The 17,494-nt window shown below is 37.2% G+C and overlaps 1 protein-coding gene and 1 long non-coding RNA gene across 12 annotated transcripts in view; one reads left to right on the top strand and one right to left on the bottom strand.

The window, feature by feature from the left end:
* The window catches only part of PPP1R42 (protein phosphatase 1 regulatory subunit 42), a 44,250-nt gene extending 34,975 nt beyond the window's left edge, over positions 1 to 9,275 (bottom strand). For 4 of the 11 annotated variants that reach the window (XR_011421558.1, XM_014727983.3, XM_070222181.1 and 1 more), the window contains exons 1-4: positions 8,992 to 9,275; positions 3,184 to 3,398; positions 1,102 to 1,268; positions 243 to 381 (exon numbers count right to left, since the gene is read on the bottom strand). Coding sequence is in view for 10 of the 11 variants with exons in the window: in XM_014727983.3 (XP_014583469.1) it covers positions 243 to 381; positions 1,102 to 1,268; positions 3,184 to 3,309 (432 nt within the window). In the remaining variant the exon portion in view is untranslated. Of the gene's footprint in view, positions 1 to 242; positions 382 to 1,101; positions 1,269 to 3,183; positions 3,399 to 4,802; positions 7,400 to 8,991 lie in introns of all 11 variants that reach the window. The other 7 variants (XM_070222179.1, XM_070222182.1, XM_014727984.3 and 4 more) reach the window with 4 other exon arrangements.
* The window catches only part of LOC111774931 (uncharacterized), a 65,096-nt gene that overhangs the window by 36,143 nt on the left and 11,459 nt on the right, over positions 1 to 17,494 (top strand). The gene's annotated exons all lie outside the window — the stretch shown is intronic.

The raw sequence follows: 17,494 nt of genomic DNA, 5'->3' as shown, positions 1-17,494 counted from the left end.
ACATCCTTCTTTTGATCCTTCCAGTTACCCTTGAGGCAGGCATAATAATTATCCCCACTTTATAGCTGCTGAGTCTCTGAGAAATTATGTAGGGAAAATTAGTTTTAGCTCTCCCATAAACTCTCAACTGGTAATGTAAATATGCAGAGTATGTACAGTGTTCAAATATACTTTCACCACTTTCCTGTTCCATTATAACTGTTAATCACTATATTTGTTAGAATACTCAAATGTGGCCTTACTGCCAGAGAATGAAGAGTTCTTGGATCAAATAGAAGCTTTTCTCCAAGGGGAAGCCTCTGACTCTCAACATGAAGCTCTCTCAGTCCTTCTAATCCTTCTAAACCTTCTATGACAGCAATGTAATTGCCTCCCAGATACCTGCAAAATATGAAACATAATTTTATTTTATTTTTTGAGAGGATTTCTTTCTTTCTTTCTTTCTTTTTGAGGGAGATTAGCCCTGACCTAACATCTGCCACCAATCCTCCTCTTTTTGCTGAGGAAGACCAGCCCTGAGCTAACATCTGTGCCCATCTTCCTCTACTTTATGTGGGACACATGCCACAGCATGGCCTGACAAGCGGTGGGTAGGTCCACACCTGGGATTCGAACCAGCAAACCTGGGACTGTTGAAGTGGAGCATGCGAACTTAAACCGCTGTACCACCAGGCAGCTGGCCTCAGTAAATGTCTTTTTACAATCAAATCTACATCAACATTATCAATTCTATGACCTTGCTCTTTTGAGATGTGTGATTCTGAAAGGCACAGAACTCATTTGGGTTCCATGGAAACTTCTTTCATCAGTTGAGCCTACAAAAAGATATTTTAGGTATCCCTGTAAGCCCTTAAGACAACTCATCTTCCTGCAAAAGAAAAGTATATCAGGCTTAATAAAATCAAATTGTTAGGTATTACATTTGAAACAATTTAGAGAATTGAGAACAATTTAGAGAAAAGAGAATAACAATTTAGAGAAAAGAGAATAAAAATTGAGGGTTGTTCCACAAAACGGCAGATAATGGAAAAATATGTGCATGCAAAAATATTACTGTAATGATGACAAACAATTATATTACTTAAAAATAAAAGCACTTACAGTTTTTCCAGTTTCCTTAATGACCTGAGGTTCTCTATACATGAAATACAGTTGTTTTGTAGGTACAGGTGAGTCAGATTTGTGGCATAATTCAAGTTAGTGATTTGACTAATACGATTATCATACAAATATAAAACACTGAGATTTTTGCAAAGAGAGAGGTCTTCCTAAAAAGAAAGCAAAAACAGGTCATATTTAATTTCTCCTGAGAACTTAGAAGTTTGTTTTAAGAAAGTTTTTCACTTAATCATTCTGCAAATTTCCCTAAGGTTAATATAAAAGAACAGTATTTTTCTGTTCTTAGCACAGTTAAAACAAGACTGGAATGATTAAAAAATTAGTTCTAGGTTTTAGTATTCTGTAACTATATCAATAAAATTGTATTTGTTAAGGACGATTTTCCCAGTGCAAGCAATTTTCCTTGGAAGCAATTAGGCTCCTTTGAAAGTCAAAGCATTTAAGAAATTATTGTTCCAATATTATAAATCAGGGCTTACTGTTTCTGTAGAATAGTACTGAAAATTGGAAGTCATCTAGGTTTTCAAGAACAGTGGATTAATAAAGAAACTATGATTATGCTATTGAAGGGAATACCATATACCTATAAACATCCTTTAGTTTCTTTAGTAATATCTTGTAGGTCTCATAATAAAATGAAAACAGTACATTCAATATGACCCACTATTGTAAAATTATATGAATACATGCCTAGAAAAAAGACTGGTAGGATATCACCGAAATGTTAATAGCGGTTTTCTCTGCATGGTAGGATTACAAGTCAATTTCTTTTTTTGTGTGTGTGTTTTATACAAATGAACATCAATTACTTTTGAGATAAAATAATTAAAGGTATTTTTAAAAAGCTGTCATTTCCTGTGTAGTGGTAGAGTGGGCCTAGAGTAAGTATAGGTAAAAGAGTGAAGTTCTGCTCAAAAATATCTTGACCTTCATTAAGTAAACAAGATATTTTAAAAAACAACCACATTTTGGGGACTTCAAGTTTACAAGTTATTCTTATCTTAGTATGAATTACTTTAACCAGTTTGCTTTCCTCCTAACAAAAGTCATCCACACTGAAGGAGCACTGATTGTGAGGGGACAAAACAACGTTAAATGGAGGCTCTCTGGACAAAGCAGTCTGTATGTGGTATGATGAGGTAGAGAGCTTGGGGCAACAAAGTAGAAACAGGAGGTTCCGGCAGTTGGACTCATGGGGAGAAGGATCACCAGGAAACTGAAAGGGGTATAGAATGAGAGCTAGGTAGGGTCTCTGCAAAAAAAACCTGATTGTCTTAACTGACAATTTTGCCTGGGGCTTTGGTGTTTTTTCATTCATTCATTCAATAAATATTTATTAAGCACTTAATATGAGTCAGGCACAGTATTGGATGGGGGATTTAGAATGATGCAAACAAAATAGACATGATCCCTGCCCTCATGGAGCTTATTTGTTTCCAAGAAAATTTCTCTCATCTTAGTCTTTAGCATTTTATTGTAGACAATGGATACTAATACAGATGGCTTAAATGGGTTATTGCTGCTTTTAAAGTTTCCCAAATTAGAGCCAAAAATTAGCTTAGCACAGAGAAAAGAGTTTCAGAGTATATCCACAAACATAATCTTGTCTGATATAATTGACAGAGTATAACCTACACTTATATAACCAGTTAAATTATGTGCAAAAAAGATTTCACTGCTAAAGTTTTGAAATATGGTACTCTCATAGTTAATTGTTAATATTTTGACATGTTAAAAACTTCATATTCCCAGGTTCTGGAATTATACATAAGTAATTAGCTTTTGAAATTATTTTACAATATATGTTTTCAAATCTAGTTTGCTACCTATAGAGTATTTTAGGGGAACATACATATTTAACACATATGTGCAACAATCACAATGTATATTTTATAGAGACTTCCTTTTAATAAGTTTATCAACACAAGCAGGACATTAAAATGAAAACACAATATAAAGCTGACTAATCAAAATATAGTTAGTAAGAAGGTATGCCCTGACACTCATTTCTAAACTTCACATTCTTAACTATATAAAAATAAGAAATAATTTCAGAGTTCTTACAATTGCATCTATGTTTTTGTCTGAAAAATTTATATGAGTTATTTTCTTCAGGTATTGTGAAGTAGTTTCTTTTCGGGGTTTAAAATTGTTGCTTTTGGCAATCAGATCCAAGGTCAGTCGAACCATGATTTCTCTGTAAATGAGACTCTCAGCAATAGCTCTGTTCTGATACCATACCAAGAAGCAGGTTTAGGGATTGTTTTATGCCCAACTTTCTAAAAATTAAAGAAAAAAAAGGAATGTTATGTACATAACAATTTAGGGAAATTTATTTTGATTTACTTTAATTTTCTTACATAAAACTATTTGATAAGGTAGTTCATAGACATTTTCAGGAGCATTTAGGTATTTTCTAAGTTTATAGACACTTCTTTTTATAAAAAGATTTAAAACACCAAAATTAAATACACAAATGCTCATTCACTTTTACTTTTAAATCTTTTTCTCTCCCTAATATTGAGTTGTTATTGTGGGCATCTTTTAAAGGAGTATTTTTCTCTCTTGGAGTCGAAAAAACCTCAAGGAACATCATCTAGTGTTCTCACGTGAAGAAACTAAGGCCCGGAGATTTGTCTCAAACTACTCAAGCTAATGGCAGTTGAGAATGAGATCAGGTCTCCTGGCTCTTTTTTCCTTAGTATCCGTAGTGATCATATTTACTAAAACCGCAAATCAGAACACATGGTATGAAAACCTCGAGTGTATACATAGGAAAGTGGTGCAAAATACTTAAAAATGGAGCTGGCCTTGAAATTTTATGTTACTATAACTGCAATCTATAAAGAGGCAGCATAACGCAGTGTTTCTCAATCCAGACTGCCTGAGTTCAAATTTTGGCTCCACTGCTCACTGGTTAGGCAATCTTGGGCACGTTACCTCAGTTTCTTCTAAAATTAGGATAATAATAGTACCTGCTTCCAAGGGATATTGTGAGGATTACGTGAGATAATTGTGTATAGAGTGTTCTGCACCGTGCCTGGTACATAGGTCGATAATGTTTGATATCAGCATTCTACTACTGTTTTCTTCCCTGATAAGCTGAACACTATTCACCATTTCACCTGGAATATGTTAGAGCTGTTAAATAAGGGGAACATGTTATGGATAAAATATTGCTTTGTGTAAGATATCCGTATGTGGCCCATAAATTTGAGGTAACTCATTTTTTTTCAATCATCCTGGAAGTGTAGTTAAGTGATAAATATACCAGTTTCCCCAATTGTGCTTTATATTCTCTTATAAAAAATGTAACCAAAAATACAGTTTAAAATTGATCATTATTATTCCAGTGTACCTGGAATTTCACCAACCAAACATCTCAATTTGTGTAGTATTCTGGACATGAAATCAATGCTTAGGAGGAAAAAATGAATTCAGCAGAAGGTAAATTTGTGTTCTCACATTTTGGCATATAATTACCCAGGCTACATTATGTAAAATGGCCACAATAAAATCTTTAAAATGTGGAGTTACAAACCAAAGTTACAATAATACTAGATTTTAGACTCATTATTGTTTTTAAAATGTATTAGTCTCATAAGTCATGTAGAAAAATAAAAAGTGGAATTACTAACCATTGTTACAACAAAACTAGCTTTTGTAATTGCCCATGTATTTACCTTTATTGAGATCTTTATTTCTTTGTATGGCTTCAAGTCACTGTCCAATGTCCTTTCATTTACCCTGCTGGGCTCCCTTGAGCATTTCTTGCAGGGCAGGTCTAGAGGTAATAAACTCCCTCAGCTTTTGTCTATCTGGGAATGTCTTAATTTCTCCTTCACTTCTGAAGGACAGTTTTTCAGGATTTAGGATTCTTCATTGGCACATTTCTTCTCTTAGCACTTCAAATATATTGGCCCACTGTTTTCTGACCTTGAAGTTTCTGATGAGTAATGTGCTGATAATCTTATTAAGAATTCCTTTTATGTGATGAGTCATTTCTCACTGCTTTCAAGATTCTTTGTGCTTTGAAAGTTTGATTATAATGTGTCTCAATGTGATCTCTTTGGGTACATCTTAGAGTTTGATGACCTTCTTGCATGTTTATATTCAAGTCTTTCATCAAGGTAGGGAAATTTTCAGCCATTATCTCTTCAAATATTTTCTCTGTCCCATTCTCTCTTTCTCTGTCCTCCTCCTGCAACGCCCACAATGTATATGTTGACCTTCTTGATGATATCCCACAGGTCCCTTAGGCTCTGTTCACTTTTCTTCAATCTTTTTTCTGTCTGTGTCTAGACTCAATAATTTCCATTGTCCTATCTTCAAGTTCACTGATTCATTCTTCTGCTTGTTATAATCTGTCTTTGAATCCCTCTAGTGAATTTTTCATTTCAGTTATTGTACTTTTCAGCTCTAGAATTTCTTTTTAGCTTTTCCATTTCTTTATTGATTTTTCCGTTTTGTTCATACATTGTTTTCTTAACTTTCTCCATGTCTTTTTTCAGTTTTTTGAACATCTTTACAACAGTTGTTTTAAAGTCTCTTTGTCTACTTGTATCTGGCATCAGGTCTTTTTCTTTCTTTCTTTCTTTCTTTTTAAAGATTTTATTTTTTTTTTTTCCTTTTTCTCCCCAAAGCCCCCTGGTACATAGTTGTATTTTCTTAGTTGTGGGTCCTTCTAGTTGTGGCATGCAGGATGCTGCCTCAGCATGGCTTGGTGAGTGGTGCCATGTCTGTGCCCAGGATTTGAACTGACGAAACACTGGGCTGCCGCAGTGCAGCACACAAACTTAACCACTCGGCCACGGGGCTGGCCCCCATCAGGTCTTTTTCAAGGACAATTTCTGTTCATTTATTTTTTTCCTATGAATATGTCATACTTTCCTTCCCATTTTTTGTATGTCTTAATTTTTTTGTTGTTGTTGAAAACTGGACATTTGACTGATAATGTGGTAACTGAAAATCACATTTCCTCTTTCCCCAGAGTTATCTGTTTTTTGTTTTGTTTTTGCTTCTTTTGATTGATGTAGGCTGTCTCTGTGCTAAGGATCAGCCTGAGATGTAAACTGGAGGTCTTCTCAGGTCATTTATGAGCCTGAGCTTTTCTTTGGGCATGCAGAGTCACTTTCTAACTTTCCCTTTATATGCAGTTACTTTTTAATGTCTCAGTCTTTAAAGCCTGATTTCCAAAAGGGGAAAAAGAGAAAAATGAACAGAGATGGGGAAAAAAGGACACTAGCCCTTTCAATCTCCTGGAAGTCACTTCAGCTGGAGGGGGAGTGGCTTGTAACAATGGGGAGAGGTGCAACTTCTTTGTCTGCATCTCTGTGATCAGAGGACAGATCTTGGATATTTGCTTTTTGTCTACATTTGCTCTTGCAAGCTGTATGTAAGGTGCTCCAGAAACCCCTGCACAGCTTCCTGCCATGGGATTGGGTGTAGGGGATGGGTAGCTGCTGTAGAGGTAAGAGCTGAAATTGACCAAAATTAATGGGCAGGGTACTTTTTAAGGCTTCCCCTGGAGTTGTGAGCCTTCAGTAGACTCCAGCATTCTAAAACAGTTATACCAGACAGAGTCTGCCAGTGCAGTTAATGTCTCGGTGGGGAGACAGGTGCTTCCTACTCTGCCCATATTCCCAGAATCCGCTTCTCCTTAAGTCTTTCGTATACATTTTAAAATCAACTTGTCATGTTCCATGAAAAAATCCTGTCAGGATTTTGTTAGAAATTGCATTGAATTTATAAACAGTTTGTGAAGCACTAACATCTAATATTGAGTCTTCTCTTACATCACTATGCTATGTCTGTCCATATTGGGAGTGCTTCTTTAATGACTTTCAACAGCTTTATAATTTTCTTCTAATTAAGGCCATGCATAAGTTTTTCTAGAGTCACTCTTAGGGATCATATATTTTTGTTGATACTGCAAGTACCATTCTTTTAGGAATTACATTCTCCATAGCTCATAAGTGGAAATGCAGTATTAAAAAATAGTTAAAATATTCAAAATATTTTTAAAATATTATTTTTTTGGCCCTTATTTTAAAATTTTAGGGTTGGCCCATTGGCGCAGCGGTGAAGTGTGCATATTCTGCTTCCGTGGCCTGGAGTTTGCTGGTTTGGATCCCTGGTGCGGACATGGCACTGCTTGGCAAGCCATGCTGTGGCAGGTGTCCCACATATAAAGCTGAGGAAGATGGGCATAGATGTTAGCTCAGGGCCCGTCTTCCTCAGCAAAAAGAGGAGGATTGGCAGCAGTTAGCTCAGGGCTAATCTTCCTCAAAAAAAAAAAAATTAAAATTTTAGAACTTTTTCTGAAAATTTCAAATATCTTTTTTACACTGATAACTGTGGTGAAAATGTACATCTTAAAGAGATTATACACCCAAGGGTTTCTTACAGCTGAGGCAGGAGACGTGCGCTACAGGTGGCCATTTGGAGCAACCCTGTACTAAGAAGGACATGACCAGTGGGAGACAGGAAGCACTAATGATTTATTCTCCCTTCTTTCCCCCATGGACTTTTAGGAGACACAGCCATTTCAAAAGGTCTCTCTGAAAACATGCTGTGGTCTTCTGGGTTACATACTCTCTTATATTTGCTCTCCTTCCATCTCTGTCTCATTCCTTTTTTCCTCTCTCTCCTGCTTCCCTGCAATAACAACCCCCAAAAAGTATTATCACATGAGTTTTTTGCTTCAGGTTCTGCTTTCTAACCTGGGCTAAAACAGAGAAATTTTGGATCATCTGAATTCTCATCAGTGACCGTGCTATAAATGGATTTTGTTTCCAGGTTCCAGTGTACAAATTGGTGTTTATATAGAAATAAGCTTAATTCTCTCAGATAATTAGAAAAGGAAAGAGGCAAAGGTAATATATAAGTAAAGTATTTATTAAACCAAGGGAAGGCTGATGAACCTCATCAGCAAGCTGTAGGACAACTTTCCAAGACTTGAATATGGAAAGAGAGAGAATTGAATTAAGCCATAACAGAATAATAGGGACTGTTAACTGAAAAGACCTTGCATTGTAGCAGTCAAATCAAGAGAGGATTCAGTTTCATCAAAACACCACCCTTCATCTTGTTAATATAATTTTAATTTAAACTTCATTAGTATTGTAGTTTATTTTAGAGAAATTATAAGCTTTTGGAGTTTAAACCTAGTTTGGATTTGGATACATTTTAGAACAGTATAATAAAAATAATGTCAACGTAATTAAGGAGACACGTGGGGTGTCCTTGATTTTCTTCTAAAAGAGATTCATTATTTTCTAAAGTTTGAGAAACTGCTTTTTCATAATTTTTCCTTACTAGCTATCTCTTTTGTTATCGCGAGGCTCCACTTGCTAGGATAGCTCTCTCTCTTCAGATCGCCAGTGGGAGAGTTTCCAGCTGCCTTACAGGCGCTCTGGGAATCCATTGTAGCGGACCCCTTGGCTGTCATCTCTTGGGGCTCCTACAGACTAGATGCGGTGGACGTCTCCGATTCAGTTCGTGTATTTTCCTTAGCTAGCCCCAGGCTCAGTGGCTTCCAGACTCTCTAAATCTTCGGCTCCTGCTCTCAGGCTTTCCCCCTTTCAAACTCAGACCCACGCCCACAGATCCCGCTCCCTCTGCTCCGCAGCCTCCCCTCCACCTGTGTCTCTCTCCTTTACGGCAGATGTTCCCCAACCTTGCCTGATTCTAGCCATTTGTTTATAATAGACTTCCAGACTGTCTTTCTGGAAATTGTAGACGTCTAGAGATAAGGCTTAGGGATCTGCATTTTAACAAGCGTCCCGGGGAAGTCTTACGGGCAGGCAAGTTTGAGAAACATGGCTCTAGGGTTTCCCCGGCTCCCATGTTTCTTCCCTGAAGGCACCTCACCGGTTGCGGGATGAGCTGGGTCGGTAACTCTGGCTTGGTTAATTTCGCCGGCGCCAGGTTCCTCAACAGCCTGGGTGCGGTTGCCGGGCGACCAGGCACTTCTGTGCAGGCCGCAGCTCAAGGGAAATCCCGCGAGATCTACCGAAGCGCTTTCCCCTGTTGCCTCGCGGGTCGGGTTCTCTGTGACGCTGCGGCCAGCGGTTGAGGGTGCACCCTAGGCAGGGTGCGGGTGGTGTCCGGTTAGTGTGATGAGGCCCTAAGGCATCGGTCACAGCGTTTTCGTGGACCAACCAGTAGCCAGAATAATTTTTGGCAGGCCACCATTTCCCCCTACTGGATTATGCTTGTCATTAGCATTTGAATTTTTCAGGGCCCAATAACCACCTCTCCCCAGTAAAGACCGGGAAACGAATTGTCTGAATCAAAGTACAGGCCATACCCCACCCTTTCCTCTGATAAAATCCAAATTCCGTACAGTGATATCCCGGTCCATTCATTGTGAACACCCTCACTACTTGCCTCCTGCCCTCTATACTCCAGGATTCCAATGTAGCATTTGGCGCAAAATGCCCTGTTTTAAAAAAATTTCCCCTCTCCGCTCCTCAAGGTAGCGATAAGACAGCCTTTCTTTCCTCCTTAATTCTTTTTTTCCCTTTTAAGATTCAAGGAGTCAGTTTGGAATTACCCCATCCTTTCTGAAGACTTCCTACATACTCAGCTTTGTTAAGTGATGCTCCCTTCTGCCCCCCCAAACTGGGATATATTAAGTTCTTTAGCATAGCACTTACCACACTATTATATGTTTTTTACTTACCCATATCTTCAGTAAGACGGTAAATTCTTTGAGGACAAGGATTGTGTCTTTTACCTGGCTATTCCCAGGACCTAGCAAAGTGCCTTGTATGTTAGCAGGCACCTCATAAGTGTTTGTAAAATGAATAATTTGTAAATGAAGGAGAAGAATAATGAAACAAAGGAATTGACATTTACAGTGGAAAGTGGACTGGGGCTCATTAGGGATATGGTAAAGTGAGCAATCTGGATGTAAGGGACAGTGGAAGCTGGAAAATAGTAACAGCTGTGATCTTGGGGGAGAGAGGTTATGCTGGAAAAGTTGCTATTGCTATTCCTTGAGCAAGGAAGCATCAGAGCAGAAGTTTGTTAGAGTTACAAGACAGCTTAGAGCCCTTGTGGACAGTTTAACTTGCCATTTTGCAGATAAGAAAATTCCCAGGCTGAGAGAGAGGAAGAAATATGCTTAAGGTCTCATGTGAGGTAGGCAGAGAGGGAATTTACCCTTGGGCTCCTGACCTCAAGCTCAGGTCCCCTTTCCTTATATCTCACTGACTGTTACAGTAAAAGTAGCCTAGAAACAAGGACAAGGGGATGGGGACAGATGAACTCTTATCTCCATTCAGGACATAGTTGCTAAAGTCTGTTCTTGAGGCAGTCTTGACCTGGATAAGGGTGAAGGCAAAGAAAGTGACAAGGAATGAACAAATTTAGGAGGCATCTTGAAGCATGATTTAATAGAGTGAGATTGAATAGATAAAGGGAGGGAGATGTTGAAGATAATTCCCAGGTGTTAGCTAGGATAAAGGAACAATAGTGGAGAAAGAGGAGAGGTGGCAAGTAATTTGAGGGGAAGTAGATGAGTTTGGTTTACAGATGTTAAGTGTGAGGTGAGATAGGCTTAATAGTTTCCAGGATAGAACTAATCATTGAAACCATGAGGCCATAAATGGTAGTGAGGGAGAAAGTGGGGAAAAGAGAAATAGCATGTCAATAGCCAACTAATTTGGATGGAAGAGGAAGCAAAGCTCGTTAAGATGTCAGAGAAAGAGTCATCAGAGGTGAGATTTGTTGTGAGAAGAACAAATAATAATTCAGTGATTCAGAAACTAGTAATTTAGATTCAGACACTGGGAAAGAATTTGAGGGGAAACTAACAGAATAAAAAGCTACAGAAGGATACAAAGAAGTAAAACAATGGTCAAAATAATATGGTAAAAACACTATGGCACAAATCAGATGCCCTTATCTGTTTTATAGGTCATTCATTTGGGAGCAATAGCTTAAGCAGTGTATGCAGGGCTGTCCCATTTCTCTTTGTAGTAGTCACTTAACTGGCTTCTAAGGTTACTTTGCTAGAAACATATTTAGCAAGACTCATTGAAAACCAGTTGCTCTGTTAACTTTTATTTTATAACAATTTCATATATCATTATAAAAAGGAGTGTGTTCTCATCTAAATCTATATCCCGAAATATTTAATAGTGATTATTTTTTGGTGGTGGGATTATGCTGTTTAGTTCTCCTTTTTTGTAGTAATAGGTTTAAAAAAATGATAAAATTATATTCTGAAAATTCATTTTGGATTCTACTTTTCATAGAATTGAAAATCTCTTTGTGACTGTTGGTCCTTAAAATTGTTTAAAATGGTCAAATTATTAATTAGTTTTTTTAATGCAACAAGTTTAAGAGATAGTATTTTCTCATTAAGATGTGAAATATAATTCTTGTGTAGTGGCACATAGTATTAAACAATCATCTGTGTATTTTCTAGTGTGCCAGAAGTTTGGCAGACTACAAGGAAGACTTGTCTTCACTGCCATATTTGTAAGTTCAGTGTAAAATACTCTAAAATTTACACTTTGATAGATACTGAGAAATTTGTATTTGTGAAAAAAAAATTGTGAGGTCTTGAGAATAATTTTAAAAGGTACTTTTGGAAGAATATGCGAAAAAGCACATTTTAAAAAGTCTCAACTAGAATTTCCAAGTAACTTTAGACAGAAACACACTTTTTATTTTGTGTATTGTTCTATGTATCTTTGTCAGTCAGTATATGTTTCCTGACTTTCCAGAGTAATACTACCCAGCAACCACTTTAATGATTAGTTACTGCTATTGAGAAACCAGCAAATTAAAGGGCCCAGACTTGTCTATCATCACATAACTCCATACAGAAAAATTAGCATTTATTGGAGTTAACTCCTGTTTTTGTCTTGACACTGTAGGTTGGTAAGTGTTAGTGAGTATGGTAGGCAGACTTCTAAGATGGTCTAAATGATCTCAGCTCCTGGTATTCATGCCCTTGTGTGATCCCCTCCCATTGAGTGTGACATAGACATAGTGACTTCTTCTAACCAATAGAATAAGCCAAAGTTGATGAGATGTCATTTCTACAATAAGATTACAGAAGATTATGACTTCTATCTTGCTAGCAGACTCTATTGCACTTTTGGCTTGTACTGTTTGATAGAATAAGCTGTCATTTAGGAGAGCCCCACATGGCAAGGAACTGAGGATGGCCTCTAGCCAACAGCTAGTGAGGAGTGGAGACCCTCAGTCCAATGAGAGACTAAATGCCAACAGCTACTGTTTAAACTTGGAAGGCGATCCTTCCCCAGTTGAGCTTTCAGAGGAGACCTTATCCCTGGCCAACACCTTGATTGCAGCCTTGTGAGAAACCCCAAAGCAGAGGACCCAAATTCCTGACCCATGAAATCTGTGAAATAATAAATGTATGTTGTTTTAAGCCACTAAGTTTTAGGGTAGTTTGTTATGCAGCAATAGATAACTAATACAGGGAGCAATGGAAAATTGCATTAAAGAGGGAATGTTTACTTAGAGATTTAGGACATGATTCCCATTTTCATAGGACATTCTAACTGGAAGCTCAGAGGAGGGAAATGAAAGTGAGTACAGGAGGTTGTAGCTTAGCAGGAACAAAAGATTTCTTAACAAGTATCCATTTATAGAAGCTGCAAATTGTAGAATCAATACAAAGGAAGCCCTTTTGTTTATAGATGAGGCAGTTTCCATTCAAAGTATTACTCTTGATTTCTGTAACCTGGGGATCATCATTTATTGAGAGCTTCATGGCCTTTTAAGGCTATGACATACACAGTATGGGTACCAATAATAAGTAATTTTTTAACTTAGTAACTGATTTATGTCATCTATTATGTAATGTGTTCTATTCTATAAATGTAAATGATTACCACATAGGTTCTATACAAGACAATCCAAGGTATTTCGCCTGAGTTCCAGACCTATGCATCCAGCTGCCTGCTAGACATTCATTCCATCTAGATATGAATATCCTAGAGGCAATGAAAACTGAACCTGTCAAAAATTGAACTCATTTCCATCCTGCACAAATCTGATCTGCCTCCTCCAGTTCCTCTCTTGCCCGTGGTCCACCTTGCTACACAAAGTAGAGCTTGAGAACCATCTTCAGTACTCTCTCACATTCTAGTACCCCCACCTTCAGTCACCAAGTCAAGTTCATATAAGCTCAGAAACTGCTTTCAAATCCAGCTGTCTCTTCACTGCTCCAATCACTACCTAAGAATGGATGTGAAAGGACTTTATCAAGTTCTATTATTGTTTAAAAGTTCTAGTAATTTTAATATACAGAGACGTTCTCAAGTTGTATGTTTAAAGTTCCATTATGTTTATTATACAAAAAACTCTTTTCTAAAATGGTTCACTTCCACTCTCATCAGAGGGTCAAATTGTAATATAGTCATGTGCTGTATAACAACATTTTGGTCAATGACAGACTGCATATATGGCAGTGGTCCCATAAGATTAGTACCATATAGCCTAGGTATGTAGTAGGCTATACCATCTAGATTTGGCTAAGTATACTCTGTGATGTTTGCACAATGACGAAATTGCCTAATGATGCATTTCACAGAACACATCCCCGTTGTTAAGTGACACATGACTGTAAAAATAACGTGTGTGAGATGTGGCTGTAGATTAAACTATCTAAGCTGAAAATCGGTTTCATTACCTTAAAGTCACATTTATATTATACAGTTAATATATCTTATAGTGAAAATGTTTTCTGAAAAGTGTTTTTGTCAACATTGCCACTGATGTTCTAATTTAAGTAATGTTTTATCTTTATTTCTGAAACATCTATTGTCAATAGAGTCTAATACTTTAGTTTGAGTCTTTCAGGAAGCATTTGCAAGAAAGGGACGTATAATTTTAGAAAAAGTTTAGATTAGGTTTCAGGAACAGTTCATTGCTTACGTTTTAGGAATTAAAAAATAAATTGTCTTTCAAACCAGGGGTGGACCTCTGTATTCTCATAGGGATCCAAGACTTTGCTTAAGTTTATCAGCCAATAATGAGTTCAGCAAAAGTTTAATTAGTTGGTGATGGATTGAGGCTAAGAGAAAAACTCAGCAATGTACTATACTCTATTCTTGTGTCTTACAAAATAATTTGCTAAAATCAATGAAAACATCTTGTATATCTGTATTTAATTGCTTTATTTTTTTGGCTTCTTTCTGCGTTTTTCAGTCAGCTTGTTTGAAAAGAGTTTCATTCCCTTCCACTTATTTTTTAAAATGGCTGGTGCTTTTTTACTAGTGTGTGGCCTTTTGCTTATTTCTGCAATAGTGACCCTTGATTGAAAAGTTAAAAAAAAAACTTTTTTCACTCTAGTTTTAAATCTATTAAGAAGTTTGGGAGGGGCTGGCCCCGTGGCTGAATGGTTAAGTTTGTGCGCTCCGCTTCGCTGGCCCAGGGTTTCACTGGTTTGGATCCTGGGCATGGACATGGCACCACTCATCAGGCCATGCTGAGGTGGCGTCCCACATGCCACAACTAGAAGGACCCACAACCAAAATATACAACTATGTATTGGGGGGGTTTGGGGAGAAAAAGCAAAAAAACAGATTGGCAACAGTTGTTAGCTCAGGTGCAAATCTTAAAAAAAAAAAAAAAGTTTGGGGAAAGATGTTCATTTTATAATAATCTTATGGTGCAAAATGTCAGTTTCCCATAAAAAGGCATGAACACATTTAATTTTCTCGTTCTAAAAACACATATTGTTGGGGCTGGCCCAGTGGTGCAGCAGTTAAATTCGTGTGGTCCGCTTAGGCAGCCTGGGGTTCGTTGGTTCACATCCCAGGAGCAGACAGAGGCACTGCTCCTCAAGCCATGTTGTGTGGCAGGTGTCCCACATATAAAGCAGAGGAAGATGGGCATGGATGTTAGCTCAGGGCCAATTTTCCTCAGCACAAAGAGGAAGATTGGCAGCCGATGTTAGCTCAAGGCTAATCTTCCTCAAAAACAAAAAAAGGAAATAAGAACACATATTGTTAATGTTTCTTAAAAGCAAATTGAAATTTCCATTGCATTTATTTCTTCACTGAACAAATTTTTACCAAGTGCCTATCTACCATATGCCATTGTTTAAGGTGCTGAGAATGCAAAAGTTAGATTAAGTCCCCACCCCATGGAGCTTACATTATAGTAAGGTGAGACAGACAGTGAAAAAAGTAAATAAATCAATGACCAAGATAATTTCAGATTATGATATATTCAGTGAAGGAAATAAATCGGATAAAACGACAGTGTGTAACTGGGGCATAGACGTGGAGAGGAAGAGGGAAGAGGAGAGAGATGTTTCCTTGAGCTGAGAGAGACATGCAAGACCTCTCTGAGGAGACAGAATTTGAGCTGAGACTTAAAGAATGAGCAGCCTGATGAGCCAGGCCTGTGAGAGCCTGTGAGGAAGTGTCCCAGGCCAGGAAGCAGCCAGTATGAAGGCTTGGAGAGGGGAAAGAGCTGGATGAGCATAAGGACCCAGAGGACAGTGTGGCTGGAACATAGTGAGGAGGAGGAAAATAGAATAAGAGGAAAGCAGGAACCACATTAGACCTTAGGATTTTGATATATAGCAGCCTTTAACTCAAAGGGCAGAATGTAAATTTTCCTTTTATTAATAAGAAAAACTTTCTTAAATTTAGAGCTTAAAGGACAGAACAGTTGCTACTTTATTATGAGTTGAAATTCAAAATCTTGATTGAAATGTAATGTCCTTGTATTATGATATTAATGTGATGAATATAGTATTATCAAAGAAGCTTTTAGAAATCTGGTAGTAGAAAATATAATTTCTACTTCCACTCCAAAATCTCATATTTAATATAGCTTTTGTTTCAGTTTAGTTCTTTACTGAAATAAGTAAAACGCTTGTTAATAAATTATTTTTACATCTTGGGATAACTAGAAGTCCATAGTGTTGATGTCTGTCTAAATGAATTACCATTTCAATAGTCCATAGTTCCTTAGTTTTAAGTGATATAGTGTTTTGGGTTTTTTTGGAGGAAGATTAGCCCTGAGCTAACATCTGCCACCAATCCTCCTCTTTTTGCTGAGGAAGACTGGCCCTGAGCTAACATCCGTGCCCGTCTTCCTCTACTTTATATGTGGGACGCCTGCCACAGCATGGCTTGACAAGCAGTGCGTAGGTCTGCCCCTGGAATCTGAGCTGGTGAACCCAGGGCCACCAAAGCGTAACATGCGAACTTAACCGCTTGCACCACAGGGCTGACCCCAAGTGATACAGTGTTTTACCTTAAATATTAAGATTAGTTAGAAAGTTTAAAAATAATCTCCCCTAAAACGTGGTGTTCATGTATCATTCTTACATCAGGAGCATATTAAATTCACTTCTCTGAAGCTATGGAACATTTCAGATGGTTGTAATTTTTCAACATGGAACATGGTGTGTCCTCATATCTAAGATCATAAATTAATTTCTTATTTAGTCTAATTTGTTACTTTATTTAAGCCCGGAATCTTAAGACAATAGCCTCCAGTATTCTGGAAACACATGCAAGAAATGATAGATGGATTACATAGGAGTTGAAGTAAAAGATTAAAGCTAAACACATGTTTTGAAGGATTTATTTGGTATCATTAATAATAAAATAATAAATAAAATGAATATGAGGATGGAATATGAAGTAGCAAATTCTGGGAACAAAAATAAATCATTTAAATTGAACACTTATTTGGAGATGAGCATATGCCAACTAATTTTTCAGGAAGGTATGTAGTTTAAAGTAATGACTTTTAATGGTAAACGCATTCATAGCTATATGATAGATATTTATAATCCTCTGAAATCTAACATGAAGGTCACAGAGCTCTATTCTAGACAATATACTTCTTTATGCATATGCCTCTTAGGTTATGAAAAGTACAACTGTAGTTCATCAAAATGTGCCCCAAGGCGCAATACCATTTTACTCAGTCATTAGAAAGCTTAGTATAATTGCTTAGTATAATCCAAAGAAAATATGAGTACTGACATCAGGGACTCTCCAATTTGTTAGGCAATTGTTCCATAATTTTTGGCACCAAGGTAATCCGCATGTTGAAAAAGCAATTAATCATTGGTGTTAGTTATTAAGATATGATTTTAGCTGTTTCCTCCCCAAATTTGACCCGAAATGACAGAGTTCCTCATTTTATTTTTGTAATAGTCTCATTTCTGAGATCAAAAGTTTAAGTATGCCAATCTGGTTTTAGTTGACCTGAGTTTCGTGTTACTAGTTTTGTAAAATAAGTAGATCATAACTTTATATTTACAAAGCTGAATGGTATTCTACTAATATTTGGATAAAAGGTTTAGAAACCTTTAGAAACTTACAGACTGATTACTTCAGAAGTTACCAGAAGTCCT

Source organism: Equus caballus, chromosome 9 (genome assembly GCF_041296265.1).
Source record: "Equus caballus isolate H_3958 breed thoroughbred chromosome 9, TB-T2T, whole genome shotgun sequence".
Taxonomy (NCBI): domain Eukaryota; kingdom Metazoa; phylum Chordata; class Mammalia; order Perissodactyla; family Equidae; genus Equus; species Equus caballus.
This window is presented reverse-complemented; position numbering and strand designations above follow the sequence as displayed.